This window comes from Gigantopelta aegis, unplaced genomic scaffold (assembly GCF_016097555.1).
Source record: "Gigantopelta aegis isolate Gae_Host unplaced genomic scaffold, Gae_host_genome ctg3088_pilon_pilon, whole genome shotgun sequence".
Lineage (NCBI taxonomy): Eukaryota > Metazoa > Mollusca > Gastropoda > Neomphalida > Peltospiridae > Gigantopelta > Gigantopelta aegis.
Genome location: NW_024533171.1, coordinates 1,006 through 21,230, shown reverse-complemented (window position 1 = coordinate 21,230; position 20,225 = coordinate 1,006). Strand labels below are relative to the sequence as shown.

Sequence of the window (20,225 nt, the reverse complement as noted above, 5' to 3'; positions counted from 1 at the left end):
TTTAGCAACTATGATACTACTCTCATACACAAAAACTGATACGCACTGTCTTCCACAGGTCATTCATCACATTAATATTCAGTGTATTGATAAAAGATTTTTCAAATTCTACTTACTAAGGTGGTATATTGATGCTACAGTAGAATATCTGAAAGGTTGTCATCTACCATTGTTCCTGTTCTCACTGGCTGTACTCATTTTACTAATTGTTCCATACACTTTCTACCTTCTTACTATACCATTATTTGAAGGACCTTTATCAAACCACATGTTCTGCTGCCAAAAGTTGTCAACATATATGAAGCCTTTCTCTGATGCATATGGAGGTCCATATAAGGACAAGTGTCGTTTTTGGACTGGATTTTTACTATTAGTTCGTGTTGTCTTAGCACTGGTTGTATCCCTAGATATTGATATTGCTGTTAGCTTGGATATGTTAACATCTATTTTAGTTGTTATTATCTTTATGTATTTTCCTTTGAGGGGAATATATCAAAAGCTTCCCTTGGTCTGTCTGGAGATTTTCTTTATTCTTAACCTTATTTTATAGTCTTCTATAAATAAACAAACCTTTACTAATTCAAAAGTAGAACTATCAACCAAAATTTTGGTATCACTAGCTTTTGTAGTTTTCTGTTGTATTTTGTTCTATCACATGTGGGATCGATTTATAAAGTCATATTTACAAGACCACATCAGAAAGATGTTTAAAAGACAATCTAGTATTCTAACCAATGAAGATAACAAAATAGATCTCCAGCCGATATCATCATCAGCTGATATGACATATTCATTAGTACCAGAGTTACGTGAACCTCTGCTTGATGATGAAAACAACATTTCTTTTACCAATATATGGTTATACAAGTTGCCTGAGTCAAGCTTTCTTTGATGTAAAAAATATCAACATTACACAGCTTTCATTGCTAATGTAATATGACAATATTAAGGACCGTTTATGGAATCAACATTTAGAACTAATAATGATTTTGTTATTCATATTATGTATAGACGAATAAAAAATAACATTCGGGAATAGATCAAATTGATTTAGCAGTCATGTAATCCAAGCTACCATCATATTTTTTAAAGTGTAAAAGGTGACTTCTTATGTACTCACCTAGTGAAGGCTTATCACAACAAGTACAAGACACATTCAATATAATGATATGATTAATAAATAAACTTTCCATTTGATTTTGAAATATAATATTAATGTAGATGCAGAAGTTCCTTTAATGAATCCTAGATCCCCTACTTTAATATGTGAAACTAGTTCAGTGACTGTAGTATCAGTAGTAATGAGACAAGAATCACTACTGGATGATGAAGATGACTAATGCTAATATATAATACAATTGTTTGAATTCTACTCATAAAACTGATTTTGTTTGATTTATGCAACCTTATTTTTGATATGTAGTTAACAGTATTAGCAGTTTGTAATGTAAATTATAACATCATGGAAGTGTGTTGTTACATACTACTAAACATGATATTGCTATTGTTATTTTTGTTATTTAGTATTAATTATAAAGGTACATTTTACATTATAACTAACTCTTATACTGTTATAAGTACAAGTACTATCTAGTGACATATCAGTTGACATTACAGTTACAAAACTAGTGTACTGGTCACCTTATACTCTACTCTACATAATATATATGTTATCATAAAAAGTGTGGCTATGTATTAATTAGCATTGCAGTATTACTTTCATTAATGAATATTAACAGGAGCCTACAGACTCAAAAGGAGGAATGAGTGTACAACTTTTTATTGCAGATATCACCTTTGTAAATTGCCACAACCGTTTGGTTTTCCGGAAGTATACGGAAACATTATGAAATTATGAAAATAATAACGAAGAAAAAAATGTGTTCCGTATACATACTAAGGAACGTGAAAGTTATAAAACAGTTTGGATGATTGAAGAACCAGATTTGCTAAGAAACTTAAACTAACTAAACATCAGCTGCATCGACTATTGCCAAATTACGAGACATCTTTGCTACATTTGGTCTCCCGGAGCAAATTGTGTCAGATAATGGTTCCGGCTTTACTAGTGTAGAGTTCCAGCAATTTTTAGCGGCCATGGAATAAAACAAGTCCTCACATCGCCATACCACCCATCGTCCAATGGACTAGCTGAGAGAGCAGTACAGACATTCAAGAATGCAGTAACAAAGTTAGATGGCCCAATGGAAGTGAGACTCAGTAAGTTTTATTTAAATATCGTATTACCCCTCAGACAACAACAGGACTCTCTCCAGCTCAACTTTTGATGGGGAGGAGGTTGAGGACTCATTTGGATCTACTTCACCCGGATACAGCTGTGAGAATGAATGACAAGCAGGAGAAAAGTATTCCAGGAAGAGCACCAAGACAATTTGAAGTTGGAGAAAAGGTATATGCCAAGAATTTCCATGGACCGAAATGGATTACAGGGAGGATAGTTAAAGTTACAGGACCTGTGCCATACCAGATTGAAACAGATGAAGGATTACTCTTACGAAGACATGTAGACCAAACTGAGAAGACAATATGCAAATGAAACAAGTCAGACACCCAATTACCCTCATACGTGGATGATGAGTGGGTTGGATAAGATGGTTTTCTCCGGTAATTTCCAAAACGCCTGTAATCCTCGGATGTCCTATTCCCTCACTGATGGAACAGCTCCTATCCGACATTCCACCCGGTCTCGTCCACCAGTTGACAGATATTCACCCTCACGTTACACTTAAAGGGGGAGGAGTGTGGTATCTCTTGATAATCTTAACTTAATATTCTTTTCATGCTAATATAATTATGCTAATATGTTATGGTTTTGTGGGTGTGAAACCACATGTAGAACTTCTAGAATATTCTATGGATTTCCACATATAAACGTGTGTACATGTGTTTCTGTAACTTATTATTGTGTCGTCAGTACTTTCATTTATCAATCAGTTGTTTATATTTGAAGGTGTACTAGATCACTACAACCAGTTCATTTCAAACACATCTGTTCTTAAAGAAAATATATGACATGTTAGTTACCATGGCAACAGTGTTACATGAACTTTAATTCTTAGGTCTCATAAACCAGTAACTTTTCTTTTTACAAAAATAAGTGAGCGTCCTGTCTTATAATTCTAACATAATATGTATGTATGCAATGTAAAAATATATGACCTATTGTTATTGTATTTAATATCTACTGATCACATCAGGTTACTTCTGTATTGTGTAGTTAACCTTTCCCATAACTTCTGATGACACTAATCTCTACTACTGGTAGTGCTACTAATGTATCTCTTAAAAATATAATAGTAAATGATTGAGATATAGTGACTGACTAACACCATTTTATTGTGGACTTTTGAAGATAAGCACCTTTCACTATATAACTAATATAAGTATAAAGTCAAAATTACTAGATCACACAAATAACGTCATAGTTGCAGTAGCTTAATTTGTGGTTACTAGAATTCTTATAAAAATTATCACAACTACTAATAGATAAGCTTTGAAGGTTTTCTTCAAACATAACCAATAACCACAGAGTTATGATTACTAACACCTTGTAAGTTATATTCTCCAGTTTATACCAAAGGATATGAATTACTATGATATTTACAAGTATGGTGATGTGAGCTTACAGTATTTCTTATCTTATAAAAGGCCGCAGTATACAAATTATTTATCTTGCTTGTTCATCATTTTGACATTAACTCTCTATTGTTCATCTAATCTTTCACTGTCAAGTCTGCAGTCATCATGAGCTGGTGTCATATCTATTATATAACATCAGTTATACTGTATATCTACAGTGGATATGTTACTGCTTCTGAGTATTATGTCTCTGCAGCTCCTAATGGAGAATCTGTCCTCATACTCACCTACTTGTCACAACCTCTCCTACTATACTGATAATTATTCATCATACTTCACTGATGATGCAATCTTTTACTTCCTAGAGGGAACTCATATTCTACAAGATACATTGGAGATCAGTGGTGTAAGTAATAAACTCTACAGGGACTGGGTCATATAGAACAAGGCTTCCATGAGACAGTTATGCAATCTACCTCAATAATAAGGTTAAATGGTTACAACAGTAGTTATATACAATTTACTTTTAGCACAGATGTTGTATTGAAATCGTTAACAATAGCAAACTAGTGATTTAATTTAAATTCAAGTGATATTGATAGCTTAGTCTTTGCTGACACCAATAATGTCACATTGGAATGGTTATCAGTCCAGAATGGTTTCTGGTAATGGACTTATTCTTGACAATGCTTTTGATGTGTTAATCACTAATTCCACATTTGCTAATAATAGAAATCCCTTAATTTATTAATAATGTAGCCAATGTGGTAATTGGTATTATAGTGAGCAGGGCTAAAAGACTCTCCAGAATTAATATTGTGAAATCAAATTTTACATTGGCATTAGGAAGTGGCATGACGTTGGTGTATCATGTTGATAATGAAATTAATGTTGAGGTAATTATGGAAAAAGTTGTTTTTCAAATAATAATGGTCAACTGTAGGAGGAATCCTCATTTTTCAATAGGAAGTGGTAGTATTAAGTTTACCAATTGCACTATATACAACAATATTGCTGCTAATTGGGGAGGAGGAGTGTCTATTTTTTTAGAAAATGGAAAATGGAATTATTGAGTTTTAGTTTGCATTATATACAACAATACTGCTCCATATGGAGGAGGAGTTTACATTTCTTTCCAAAATGGAAATGGTAGTATTGAGTTTAGCAATACCACAGTATACAACAATATTGCTCAGTATGGAGGAGGAGTGTACAGTTATTTATATAATGGAAGTGGTAATATTGAATTTAGTACCTGCAATATTTATAACATACTGCATACTATGGATCAGGACTGTTCATTATTGCCTTGCAATCTACTTCAAAGTTTAGGATTTTTTTTACAAAATGCTTCATTTCGTTTCAATAAAGTATCAAAGAAGCTTAATAAATATCAATCTAGTGTGTCGATTATGAACATTGAAAATGTTATTTTTGATCAAATTGATATTAGTAATCATAACACAACTGGTTTAGTGAGTATCAATAGTCCAATAATGTTTGATGGACATAGTACATTTGTAAACAATTCTGGCATTTATGGTGGAGGTATTGCTTTATATGGATTCTCCCAATTATTACTAAAGGAGAAGACAAACATATCATTTGTCAATAATCTGCTAGTGAGTCAGGTGGAGGAATCTTTGTGTCACAAGTTGTTAATAGCTTTGACGTAAAATTTTGTACCTTTATTAATCTTTCTTATTATAATAATGGTTCTAAGGCAATGTTATATTTTGTCAATAATACAGCTAATATATCTGGTGATGTATTGTACGGAGGTGAAATCATTAAATGCATGAACTTTGACTTTGATCACCAATTTCATTACCCTCAACAAACAGGTCTATCAAAAGTGTCATCAAATCCTATCCAAGTGTGTTTTTGTGAATCAAACATACAAAATTGCTCTATTGCAAAACTTCAATATAACTGCAATACCTGGAATTAATGTCAATATATCACTAGCTACTGTTGGTAATAAAGATGGCTTAACAAAAGGTATGATCAAATTGACAACATTTGATAATTCATCATCTACTGTACAAACAGAGAATACTAGACTAAATGCAACTTGTACAAATGTAACCTTCAAGATAACAGCAAACCCTTCATTGAACACATCGTATATCATTGTAACACTTGAAGACTTACTCAGTGGACTTTCACCTGATGAGTATGCTAAAGTTATTGAAGTTAGCATTGAGTCCTGTCCAATTGGGTTTCCATTACTAAATGATGCTTGCAGTTGTAGAGCTGAATTAAATACATCTTCAATAACTTGTGATATTAACACTCAAATTATAACTAGAGATGGTGATGTGTGGATTGGTTATAAAAATGATTCAGACTGTCTTATTGTTTATCACACTGCCCCTTTGATTACTGCAATGATGGAAATATTTATTTTAAAATGAACTTTCCTGATCCACAATGTCTTTACAATCGATCTGGCATACTCTGTGGACAATGTAGTGATGGCCTTAGTCTCATGTTAGGTTCCAATCGATGTGGACAATGTACTAATAACTACATAGCTCTTATCATTCCATTTGCTTTAGCTGGTTATAGCACTGGTAGCTTTTATCATTACTTTGAACTTAACTGTGTCTGTGGGTACAATCAATGGACTTATATTCTATGCTAATGTTGTCAAAATATATGAACCCATCTTCTTTCCCAATGGTTCTGTGAATGTTCTTAGTCAATTTATTTCCTGGCTCAATCTTGATCTGGGTATTGAGACTTGTTTCTTTGATGGTATGGATTCTTGCAGTAAGGCATGGCTACAGTTTATCTTTCCAGGCTATGTTTGGTTTTTACTAATATTTCTTGTAATATCATCACAATATTCCAGCAAAATTGTTCGACTTGTGGGTTTCACATGCAGTTCCAGTACTAGCCACTATGATCCTTCTCTCTTATACCAAACTGATACGTACTGTCTTCCAAGCCCTTTATTTCATCAATATTCAGTGTAATGGTAATAATAATGTGACATTATTGAGGTGGTATATTGATGCTAATGTCCAATATGTAGGAGGTTATTGTCATCTACCATTGTTCCTGTTCTCACTAGCTGTACTCATTTTACTTATTATTCCATACACCTTCTACCTTCTTACTATACCATTATTTGAAGGACCTTTATCAAAATACATGTGTTACTGCCAAAAGTATATGAAGGCTTTCTTTGATGCATATGGAGGTCCATATAAGGACAAGTGTCGTTTTTGGACTGGATTTTTACTACTAGTTCGTGTTGTCTTAGCACTAGTTGTGTCTCTAGATACTGAGACTACTATAAGTTGGATGTGTTAACATCTCTCTTATTTGTTATTATATCAATGTACTTCCTTTTGACAGGAATATATCGACATTTACTATTGGCTTGTCTAGAGATGTCTTTTTTCTTAATCTCATGATTATAGCTTATGTGAATGCACAAACCTACAAAACATCAAATTCAAGGCAAGTGTTAAGTGTTGCTTTAGTATCAGTATCATTTATAGTATTCTGTGGTATTATCTTCTATCATGTTTGGATCATCTGTCTAAATCTTGTTTTAAACGACCATTTGCAAAAATTAGGAGTGTATTTAAGAAGCCTCCACCAGATCCTATAATAACTGAAGATGCAGAAGTTCCTTTAATGTGTCCTGGATCCCCTGCTTTAATATGTGAAACTAGTTCAGTGACTGTGGTATCAGTAGTAATGAGACGAGAATCACTACTGGATGATGAAGATGACTAATGCTAACATATAATACAATTGTTTGAATTCTACTCATAAAACTGATTTTGTTTGATTTATGCAACTTATTTTTGATATGTAGTTAACAGCATTAGCAGTTTGCAATGTAAATTATAACATCATGGAAGCGTGTTGTTACATACTACTAAACATAATATTGCTATTGTTATTTTTGTTATTTAGTATTAATTATAAAGGTACATTTTACATTATAACTAACTCTTATACTGTTATAAGTACAAATACTATCTAGTGACATATCAGTTGACATTACAGTTACAAACTAGTGTACTGGTCACCTCATACTCTACTCTACATAATATATATGTTATCATAAAAAAGTGTGGCTATGTATTAATTAGCATTGCAGTATTACATTCATTAGTGAATATTAACAGGAGCCTACAGACTCAAAAGGAGGAATGGGTGTACAACGTTTTATTGCAGATATCATCTTTTGTAAATTGCCACAACCGTTTGCTTTTCCGAAAGTATACGGAAACATTATGAAATTATGAAAATAATAACGAAGAAAAAAATGTGTTCCGTATACATGCTAAGGAACGCGAAAGTTATAAACAGTTTGGGATGATTGAAGAACCAGATGCTAAGAAACTTAAACTTGATAAAGCAAATTCTGAGCTAGAAGAAGACAGTAATATAATTCATGGTCACGACAAACAAAGTATGTAAAAAAAATCTTATTTTATTTTTATTTTTATTCTGTGACTAAATCTTTAAAAGACTGTCTTGACGACAGTTGTTTGAAAGAAGCCGTTGTTTTCAAAGTCTAAAGTGTAAGTTATCAGCAAACATTACTATTTACATTAATTTACATCATATCTTAATCCTTCCATTTTTATTCTTTCCTTTTTATTTCTATAACAAAAACAAAAAAAACATTGGATGTCAGGAATGTTCTTCCTTAAAAAGACCAAATTTTCACTAATGGAAGGTTGGAAAAAATGCACACATGGCAACTGTAGGGTTGCATGCTATAACCACACCTGTAAGGATTAAAGCCACGCCCAATATGCAGGCAAAACTTAAAAATTGGTTTACATTACAAAATCACTTGAATTTTTTTAAGGAGTTAAGTACATAGTCATTGTTAAGTGACAGTAGTACTACTGCTCTCAAAATGTTGCATTACATTTTATAAAATGCTCTAATAATTCCTTTTCTTTTACTGATACATGTATATATAAATTAATGATGAGCCTTTTTAATTTTTGTCACGCTTTGAAAACCTTTCAAAACACAATAAATTACTCTACTTAACAGGGAGCTATATAGCTGACTTCCAAAATTCAAGTAATTTCGTTATTAATGATGTTGGGTCATTTCTTTAATTAATTTAATTTTATTTAATTTAATTATTTAATTCATGGCTTGGGTCACTGAATTAGTTTCACATGCAGTTCCAGTACTAGCCACTATGATCTTTCTCTCTTATACCAAACTGATACTTACTGTCTTCCAAGCCCTTTATTTGTCAATATTCAGTGTAATGGTAATAATAATTTGACATTATTGAGGTGGTACATTGATGCTAACGTCCAATATGTAGGAAGTTATTGTTATTTACGATTGTTCCTGTTCTCACTGGTTGTACTCATTTTACTGATTGTTCCATACACCTTCTACCTCCTTACTATATCATTATTTGAAAGACATGTGTTGCTTCCAAAAGTATATGAGACCCTTCTTTGATACATATGGAGTTTATATAAGACCACAGTCAATTTTTGGTTGGTTTTTACTACTTGTTCATGTTGTGTTAGCACTGGTTATGTCTCTAGATACCGAGGTTACTATAAGTTTGGATGTGTTAACATCTCCTTTATTTCTTATTTTATCAATGTACTTCCTTTTGAGAGGACTATATCGACATTTACCTTTGGCTTGTATAGAGATGTCCTTTTATCTGAATCTCAAGTTCATGGCTTATTTGAATGCACAAATCTACAAAACATCAAAGTAAAGGCAAGTGTTAAGTATTGTTTTATATTAGTGATGATAGTATTTGTAGTATTCTGTTGTATTGTTCTCTATCATGTCTGGGATAGCTTGTCTAAATCTTTTTTGAAGAAAGCAATTTTGCAAAAATTATGAGAATATTCAAGAAAAGTATCCACCAATTATATTTAAAAATAATACAGTAATTACCAGTTCATTTCAAATAACTATTCTTAATGAAAATAATGCACATTAGTTAGTATGGGAACAAATGTTAGATGAACTTTAATTATTATGTCTCATGAACCACTCCCTTTTTTTCTTTACAAATAATGGAGTGTCTAGTCTTATAATTTTAACATAATATTTGTATAATAGAATATGTATATCAGTTGTCACTATCGTTTCTAATATCTGCTAATCATACTTCAGTATTGTGTAGTTAGCTCTTCCCATAACTTCTGATGACACTTTTGACATTACTACTGTAGTGGTACTAATGTACTTCTTAAAAAATATACAAGTAAATGATTGATATATAGTGACTGACTAACACCATTTATTGTGGACTTACAAGGACAAACCCATTCACTATATATCTAATATTATAGTTACAAAATTAGACCACACAAATGATGTCATAATTGCAGTAACTTAATTTGTGGTTACTAGAATTCTTATGAAATTATCAAAGCCACTAGTAGACTACTGATGGTTTAGTTGATATGTTTTGAAGGTTTTCTTTTAACATAACCATTAACCATAGAGTTATGATAGCAACAATTTCTGACAAATTCTATTTCATATGATTCTAATAATAGGTATTACTTATAAACTCTAATTCTCTTTATTTTACTAATGTATTTAGAACACTGAGATTCTATATTTCAGAAAAAAATATTATGCTACAATAATTCAAATGGTCTTTGTCAATATAACTAATCTAGTTCTTTCTCGTGATGGAGACTGTTTATGTTGTTCTGATACTGGAGAGGTAGTTATGGTGTGAGAGCTAGGAGGTAGACACTCTTATAAAGACGATGATATATCTTGTCTTTGTTCATGGGGAATAACAAAACAAATCGTAAAAACATGAGTTACTTTATACTTCTAAAGTTATTTATTGTTTATTAAGTACTAGTTAAATTAAGAACTGGCTAAATTTACTATTTACGGATTTTTAACCAATTCTGAATAAAAATTAAGCAATGATATAAGTTTTATATTTAGTAGTTTTTTGACTTTGTTTATAACAAAATTGGAATGGCTAGGACTCTCATAATAACTGAGAGCTCATTATTAAGGGCGTGTCTATTTTGAAAGAAAAGCTGGCTACGTCTAGATCAGGTTTGACTACATTATTATAATAGTTATCTATTGTTATGTGTGTGTGTGTCATGTTCTACAGATTATTATGTACCTACTAAGAGGTATGGTAACTCCACACATATAGTGGGTGACTACCTCTACATGTGGGGTGGTGATATGAATGGTCTCCCTATAGTACATGATAATGAAGTCAACGTAAGATGACCTCTGTTATTGAGGTATTTCACTTACCAACTGGTAGATGGGAACAACGATCTACTAATGGAAAACCTCCACTGGATGTCTTGGACTATGCCTCCACTGTTATCAGTAACAGGATCTACTATTTTGGAGGCTATTGTAATCATGACCAGTGTCATTACAATAGTGTCAACTCATTAATAACAGATTCACTTACATGGAATGAACTGTTCCCAACTAATCCAAGTATGGGTCCAATGATGAAGTCACACTGTGGGATGATATCACTTACATTTAATAAAGTGGATTATCTACTGATAGTTGGTGGTATTGGTCCACATCCTACCTCTCCACAACCTGGTGCTCAGTATAGTGATAAGGGAACAGTTGGTGGTAATGTTCGTACTAATGAACACCACTATTATCAGTTATCCAGTGGTAAAAGATCAATATATCATGTTATTAATACAAAATATATATCAAGTACAATTTTATAACTGTTTGTATTTCAGGTCAGTGGATAATACCAGAAATTACTGGAGAATATCCACCTCCTTGTAGTAACTTCACACTTACATCACTACCTAATAACAGAGCTCTGTTATTTGGTGGTGATACCTCTAATGGTGATATTAACACTGTGTATATTGCTCAGTGTACAAATACTGCAGTGGTGAGTACAATATGTATTAAGTTAAAGTATTTAGTTACTGTATAATATTGTGGATTAATCAAGTTTAAAGTTTGATATTATTAAATGAACAAAATTTATAGTATATAATGTCTTTATATTATTATTAGGAACTTTTTTATTAATAAACAAGTGATTTATTGTTTGTTAATATTTCTTTTAATCAACTTAGAGGTTATATTGATAACTGAAACATTCCTTTAGTCAACTATATAGTGATATCATATTTCATTGACTAAATGTCACTCTTGAATAGTAGCCTCCCTTTTTGTATATCAGTGAAATTGATAATGAGCTTGAATAAATGATACAATGACTTCTTAACAAAATTGTCTATTGATAATTTATAGTTGATTATTAATATTAATATTATATATATAATAATAATATGTATAATATTATATTAATTAATATTAAGTTGTTCTGTTAAGTAAAAAACACAAAAAAAGATAATTTTATTTTTTAAAAATGTTTATTCAGTCAGGAAATACTGTATTTTTGATAAAGTCCTTAAACAAATGAGTTCACAATGAGGTAATATTTGTTTAAAATTTCTGTTAATGCTTGATCTATCATTTACTAACTGATACACAAGTTTAAAGCTATTTTTACAGGAATATTCAGAATCACTTCTAATTCTAGAAACTTTAATAATTCACAATTATATTTTAAATAGTGACCTCAAATAGTAAATTCCCTATTGTTGTTCAATATTAAAATAGATGTCCCAGGTTTATTAAAGGAAATATTGTAACTAAATTAAAATCCACATAAACTATAAAATGAAGAATATTCTTAAACATTTCCCAGTATACAGTATTAATTACTGCTATGTTAATTGTATAATATGTTAACTTGATTATTATCTACCCAGCACTGGGAGAAGATAAGTAAACCACTTCACAAATCAGTGAATTGGCCTCAGAGTAGACGTTATCATGCTACCATTATTATCAGTGACCTACATGTGATGATAGTAGGTGGAATTGGTAGATATGACAGCTGGTTATTTAACATTGATACAAAGACATGGACAAAGGTTAGTTGCTAGTTATCATGTGACCTAACACTAACACAAAGTGAGTTAATGTCTATGATCTACAATATGAGGAGATATAATAAAGTGTGACTATTTGAACTTTGACCTCTGAAAATAACCCTCATCTATAGAAAATTTCTAATTAATAATATTTATTGTTTTTATGACCTGGTTTTATACCTGTAGTTCTGACACTATAGTATGTTAACATTTATGATAGTATAGTCTATTGATATATCTGATTTGTTTATAGTTATAATTCAGTTATTAAAGACTGTACATAAGTACTTATGTTCATGTTTTAAAGTATTGTAACATGTCAACTCTACCAGTTCATACAAAGTTATAGTCTGTTACTAGAGTACATGTATCCACTGATATTACATGTATAATGACTAGTTTTGTAGTAATATCATAACATCATTATTATAATGTCATATAGTACACTATATTCCATCTTATAGCTCAATATACTAGAGTCAGTGACTAAGAGATGGAGCCACTCCCTCTCATTATGGAATGTGTCAACTACCACTGTATGGGTAATACAATTTGGAGGACTTAGATACCCTGATGGTGAACTCAATGATACTACAGTGATAGAACTTAGTAAGTATTGTCTATTGATGATAGTATTTGTTATATAGTACACACACACATTATCAGTATTATCACAGTATGATATAGGAGTATTGACACATTAACTGTTTATATTACAAACTAGTCTCATAACTCAATACTATTGTAACATACTATATCTCTCACTGTAGCTTGTAACGATGACCAGTGGACTGTAGGAGATGTAATAACTAACCTGACATCTACTGAAAAATATCAACTTAAGCTACAACAGAGAAGAGACATGGACAACCTCAACTTACTGTCCAATCTCCTACACATCTTCAACCTTCATCTTCATCACGTCAAGAATTACAAGAGAAAGATAGAGAAATTCAACATTTAACGCAACAACTTGAAGTTACCAACAAAGAGCTACAAGATACCAAACAACAGCAGATACATATGACAAGAGCTTATCAAGAGGACCTTCAAACAAAAGAAAGACAACTACATCAACTACGTCAAGAACTTCAAGAGAAACAACAAACTCAAGCTAATCTTGAACTTGAGTACAGAAATAGAGAAAGGTTACTTCAACAACAGCTACAAGATAGTCAAGAGAGTGAAAGAGTACTACGTCAAGAGTGTGATGACCTTCACCAAGAACATGATGATTATCGTCAACAACATGATAATATTGAACAACGTCTTCGTCAACAACTCCAAGAGTCAACTACTGCTCTTCAACAAACACATCAAGCTAATGCCACTCTACAACAACAAGTTCAACAGTTACAAGAACAGTCTCACTGGGTGAGGAGGAAGGAAGAGATTGAGATGACTGATGAAGTTTTTGGGAAAGGAGGTTGGGGAAGTCAAGGTGGCCAAATTTCGTGGCCTTAGAGTAGCTGCCAAATGTATTTCATGAAGTTATCCTATCACCATATAACATATCAGTTTTTACAAGAGAAATGGAGATTGCTGCTCGAGTACGTCATCCTAATCTCCTTCAGTTCATAGGAGCCACTCAAGTGGGTACTCCTATCATCCTCTCAGAACTAATGCCAACTAGTCTTCGCAAAGAGCTAGAAGCTGGTCCTCTACCCTATCATGCTGTTTTAGCTATCAGTCAAGATATAGCCTGTGGTCTCAACTATCTCCACCTCTTTAAACCAGACCCAATACTACATAGAGATGTCAGCACTGCTAACGTTCTGTTACTGCCAATTGGTGGTGGGTGGAGGGCCAAGGTATCAGACTATGGTTCAGCTAATCTTCAACCAATGATTGGGCATACAGTCTATCCAGGTAATCCAGTTTATTCTGCTCCAGAAGCTGGTATACCAAAAGACCATTCTCCTGCAATGGATGTTTATAGTTATGGTGTTGTCTTGATTGAAATGATGATCTGTCGTATTCCTGAGGTAGCTCAGAGACAACTTCATATTAACAGTATTAGACAACCAATGTTTAAAGCTCTTATTGAGCGATGTTTGAAAGAGAATCGTAGAGAACGTCCGACAATGTCAGAGATCATAACAGACTTCCAATGAAACCATTTAATAGTATACTAGTGTGTGTTTATAATTTTAGTAGTAAGGTTATTATAATAGTTTAGCTATTGTCATTATAATAATATTACCATATATGGACATTTTGCAGAGAAGTGAATGTTTAAATTATTAACTAACACTTCTGCCCTTTCACTTAGAGAAGGGAATACCAGACTATTATATAGAGAGAGAGTGTTCATAGAGAAAGTTTTATCTCAAAAGATAGTATTATTGACTGACATACAGTTATATTAACAATATAAAGTATAATGTTATTTATATAGTATATGCTGGACTTCTTAATGTACAGATGTCTATATTAGGATGATAGTGAGCTGGTCCTGGAGTAGATTCTCTTAAATAGAACATTAATATTATAGTGTTAAAGATAATGCTGACTTGATCTTTGTTGTGAGATGGTAAATGTGATATAGTGTAAGAAGGATAAGATGTCAGTGTAATATTAGTGGCCTCTAGTGTGTTATAACTGTTAGGAGCTGGTTGAATAGTTGAACCTATTAGAAGATATAAGATCATACTTAAATGGAACATCTCTATAATGGACACTATGGAAGTCTAGTGTGACAGTCTGAACATTAAGCCACATACTTAATGTTTAAGGTTTAGTGATAGGATCAGTATTAAAATATGGTGATCTCAGACTGTCACACTGTACTTCTTTAGGACAATGTCATTAATAGAAGTGTGTCCTCAATATAAAGGTCACTAAAGTATTACTAGTATGGGCCTAGAACAAGAGTCCTAAACTTCAGACTTATAATTTATTCCAATTTTTATTACCAAGAGGTAGAGTTGTTTTAATTCTCATAGAATATAAGATAGAGAAAGAGCTCTTCAAGAGTACCTTCAAACAAAAGAAAGACAACTACATCGAGAGCTTCAAGAGAAACAACAAACACAATGTGAGAAATTAAACACAGTCCTCAATATAATATTACTATTATAAACACTAAATCAAATATGTTACAAGTAGGTTATAGGTTGTATGGATTGCTTCATTTTGTAAGTGACAAGATCAAATGAATTCATAGAATATTAATTATTTGCAGGAATCTTATATTTTTCTATAGAGTACAACTACATGTTAGCTGATTTTAAATTTTTATTTTATTTTTTTTAAAAATGCTTGGACTATGTAAGATGTTATAATGTTTCAGACAGTTAGTAGTTTATTGCTATAATTATGAAGTTATATTTTAACTATTTGCCTTTTAACCATAATAACATCTTAACAAGTGATTTTCTAGTCATCGGTAGTATTTCTTTAAAACTTTAAAATGAAAGCAAAGAACAAAGAGCTCAGTAAATTTACACCTGGATTTGGGATTGATAAAAGTGGTCTATAATAATAGTATATAATTGTTGAATTGGATTATATCCTGTAATGATTATTTACTATCATATGCAGCATGCAACCTCCCTCTAATATTAAATACTACAATATTTTAACATTATAGCATTTATATATATGTGTGTGTTGTAAACTCTACAAATTATTATGGTTATTTTTTTCTATTATAGTGCCAACTAATTTAAAATTTATTTTTTCCCATTTTTAAATTGTCATGTTCCTTGTAGCAATAAGTATGTATAATGGTAAGTTATCTATAAATCTAATACTATGATACATAACGTATACTTCATATTGTAAGTTATCCATTCATAATAATTTATTATGTGCAAAATGTCTCTTTTAACTTTTAACATGAAGTTATACATTCATGTCTAAAAGTTAATATTTTCTGTGATCTGTATGTTCCTAAACAATAACCATATTATATCATCCATATATATTGTACCAGTAAGGATATTATTTTTACATTAAAACATGTATTATACTATAATGTTTATTACACACACATTTCTTGATAACATTGACATTAATATAAGTGTTTTTGTTGAAGTCACATTTTTCTGTCTTCCAGGGACTATAAATGATAAGAATGTTAAAGAAGTTGAAAAAAGTGAGTTCATGATAAATGTATTATTTAAATTGTTGTTTTAAGTTAAGCATTAATTATGTTTAATGTAAATTTATTAGATGTGATAATTTTGACATTATACATTTGGTGTTCACTGTATTGCTTAGTGAAAGTGTTTTTCAGTACAATTATTGTCCTATTATCTGATCTGTTGTGCAAAAAATCAGACCCTTCTAGTGAAGTTGTGTAACATAATCGTTATCTAAATGAATACCATATAAGGTATTAGGAAGTTTTTTGAAGGCCTATAACAATAGGTGCCAATTGTAATTTAAAGTAACATTCTTTTTATAATTTGTTTTCACACACTTATATAAAGAAATAATATTTTCAATGGACAAAATGGACAATCCATCAGAGCACTCTTCTTGTCATCAAATAAAGAGCCATAATGAAGTTGTTCTGGTACTTAAAGATAAGATATCAAGCCCAAAGATATTTGCGTCATGTCTGAACATGTCTAAGGTTGAAGCTGATATTGCTCACAAAGACAACCATCGTGTAAAATGAAGTTCTAATAGACATTCTAAAATCATGGTATGAAAGTCATGTTGAAGATCCTTGTTGGGAATACATAGTTAAAGCATTAAAATGTGTAGGTAAAAATCATTTAGCTAATGATGTTTATAAATATGTTGCCTAGACTAGTTTTTTTTTTCTTATTTTGTTTGTGATTTATTTTGTTATAGGACACATGATAATAATTTTTGTTTTTATTATTATAGTTATTATAATATTGTTGGATTCATACTATTTTGTATGACAAAATGTGTAATTGTATCATTTGTATAAAAGACAATTTTTTGAAACGCATCAATCTGATTTCATTACACAGTTTAGTTAAATTGTAAACTATAATTTAAACACTTGTATGTGCTTGAGAAATTCACTTAAGATATAGTAATAATCATTAAACCAAATTTTCCTAAATGGATTGGAAAGACAATAAAACAAATTTGTCCTCGACTTGATGCAGCAGGTTGTGACTTGTTAATGGTGAGTTATTGTTCAGTGATCCTTTTTAATTCTAGTGTCTTTAATATCAGCAAATGTTGGTTTATAATCCTGGAAGAGAGTGTCAGCAAAGACTGCTATGCAACATCCTTATTTCAGTGATTTAGACAAGTCAGGTCTACCTGATACAGTACAGTCTTAAGAACATATTATAACATTAATATTTTATGTATCATTAACTGTATACTGTATTAACACACACTAATACATCTGAATGGAATAAATTATAATAAATAAAAAATAACTTGTATAGTCTAAGATTACTTGTTTTATGATGGAACTTGTAAGTAGAGAGTTGTCATCAATTATAATAACTGAGAGCTCATTATTAAGGGCGTGTCTATTTTGAAAGAAAAGCTGGCTACGTCTATATCAGGTTTGACTACATTATAATAATAGTTATCTATTTTTATGTGTGTGTGTGTGTCATGTTCTACAGATTATTATGTACCTACAAAGAGGGTTGGTCACTCCACACATATAGTGGGTGACTACCTCTACATGTGGGGTGGTGATATAGATAGTCTCCCCATAGTACATGATAATGAAGTAAAACAGAGGATGACGTCTGTTATTGAGGTATTTCACTTTACCAACTGGTAGATGGGAACAACGACCTACTAATGGAAAACTTCCACTGGGTGTCTTTGCTATGCCTCAACTATTATCAGTAACAGGATCTACTATTTTGGAGGCTATTGTAATCATGACCAGTGTCGTCACAATAGAGTCAACTCATTAATAACAGATTCACTTAGATGGAATGAACTGTTCCCAACTAATCCAAGTATGGGTCCAATGATGAAGTCAAGCTGTAGGATGATATCACTTACATTCAATAAAGTGGATTATCTACTGGTAGTTGTGGATAAGGTCTACGTCCCACCTCTCCACAATCTGGTGCTGAGTATGGTGATGTTCATGATGGTAATATTCGTACTAATGAACACCACTATTATCAGTTATCCAGTGGTAAGAAGATCAATATATCATGTTATCAATACATTATATATCAAGTACAATTTTATAACTGTTTGTATTTCAGGTCAATGGATAATACCAGAAATTACTGGAGAATCTCCACCTCCTTGTAATAGGTTCACTTTACATCACTACCTAATAACAGAGCTCTGTTATTTGGTGGTAATACTCCTAATGGTACTATTAACACTGTGTATATTGCTCAGTGTACAAAGACTGCAGTGGTGAGTACAATATGTATTAAGTTAAAGTATTTAGTTACTGTATAATATTGTGGAGTAATCAAGTTTAAAGTTTTGATATTATTAAATGAACTAAATTTATAGTATATAATGTCTTTATATTATTATTAAGAACTGTTTTATTAATAAACAAGTGATTTATTGTTTGTTAATATTTCTTTAATCAACTTAGAGGTTATATTGATAACTGAAACATTCCTTTAGTCAACTATATAGTGATACCATATTTCATTGACTAAATGTCACTCTTGAATAGTAGCCTCCCTTTTTTGTATATCAATAAAATTGATGATGAGCTTGAATAAATGATACAATGACTGCTTAACAAAATTATCTATTAATAATTTATAATTAATTATTAATATTAAATTATATATATAATAATAATATGTATAATATTATATTAATTAATATTAAGCTGTTCTGTTAAGTGAAAAACACAAAAAAAGATAATTTTTATTTTTTAAAAATGTTTATTCAGTAACTGGAAATAACTGTAGTTTCATAAAGTCCTTAAACAAATGAGTTCACAATGAGGTAATACCAGTTCATACAAAGTTATAGTCTGTTACTAGAGTACACAGCAAAAAACACAAGGTTAAAACTACCCACAATGGTTGTATCAACTACAATACAAATTGGTTATATTAACTTACATGTAATTGAAGTGACACTCCTGGTAACTTTAACTAAAATGGGTTGATGTAACTAAGTTTGTTGAAGCTACCATGTTGACTGACTGTTACTATAACTAGATTAATACCAGAACAACAATGTAATCTAGTTATTAAACAAATTGGTAAAAGGGAGAAAAAGCAATATTAGTTTACATAACATAGTGTTTTAGATAAATATAAGTCAAACCATCTGTTAGTTTATATAAATATGACCATGACAAACATTGTAATTAAATAAATCAGATATTAATGACTGGTGTGAAGAAACAGAAATGACATAGGTATAATAATGTACTTAAAATAGAATTTTGTCATTTCAACCCTTAATTGTCCTCGTTACCAGAATCTCATCAAGTTGATGTAAGCCCAATATTGAGTTCCCATAAAGCCAAAAACTGGTCTAACTTAATATGTGAAAAGCCAACTAGAAGCCAAAAGTAGTCTACTATAGCAAAGTGGGTGTAAAAGTAATGTGGTTGTAGGTGCAGCTAGTTCGCTTCATGCTTATTGAGTTACACTTGTATTGGCCTTGTATGAACTTTGAATTGGGCTTACATCATATTTATGTAACTGCAGTTAAAATGACAACATGCTTTTTTTTTCAGTGTGGCTATCAAAATAAAGTACATTACATGATGAAACC

At 31.3% G+C, this 20,225-nt stretch overlaps 2 protein-coding genes across 2 annotated transcripts in view; both read left to right on the top strand.

Moving 5' to 3' along the window:
* The window catches only part of LOC121391911 (cell division control protein 2 homolog), a 43,631-nt gene extending 30,116 nt beyond the window's left edge, over window positions 1-13,515 (top strand). The window contains 1 exon segment of the mRNA XM_041523373.1: window positions 13,322-13,515. Within this exon segment, the coding sequence (XP_041379307.1) occupies window positions 13,322-13,515 (194 nt within the window).
* Window positions 13,516-13,574: 59 nt separating this feature from the next.
* On the top strand, window positions 13,575-15,632 carry LOC121391914 (dual specificity protein kinase shkE-like). The gene is made up of 3 exons (XM_041523376.1): window positions 13,575-13,977; window positions 14,070-14,637; window positions 15,509-15,632. The coding sequence occupies exons 1-3, from the start codon at window positions 13,575-13,577 to the stop codon at window positions 15,630-15,632; spliced, it is 1,095 nt and encodes a 364-aa protein (XP_041379310.1).
* The last annotated feature ends 4,593 nt before the right edge of the window (window positions 15,633-20,225 follow it).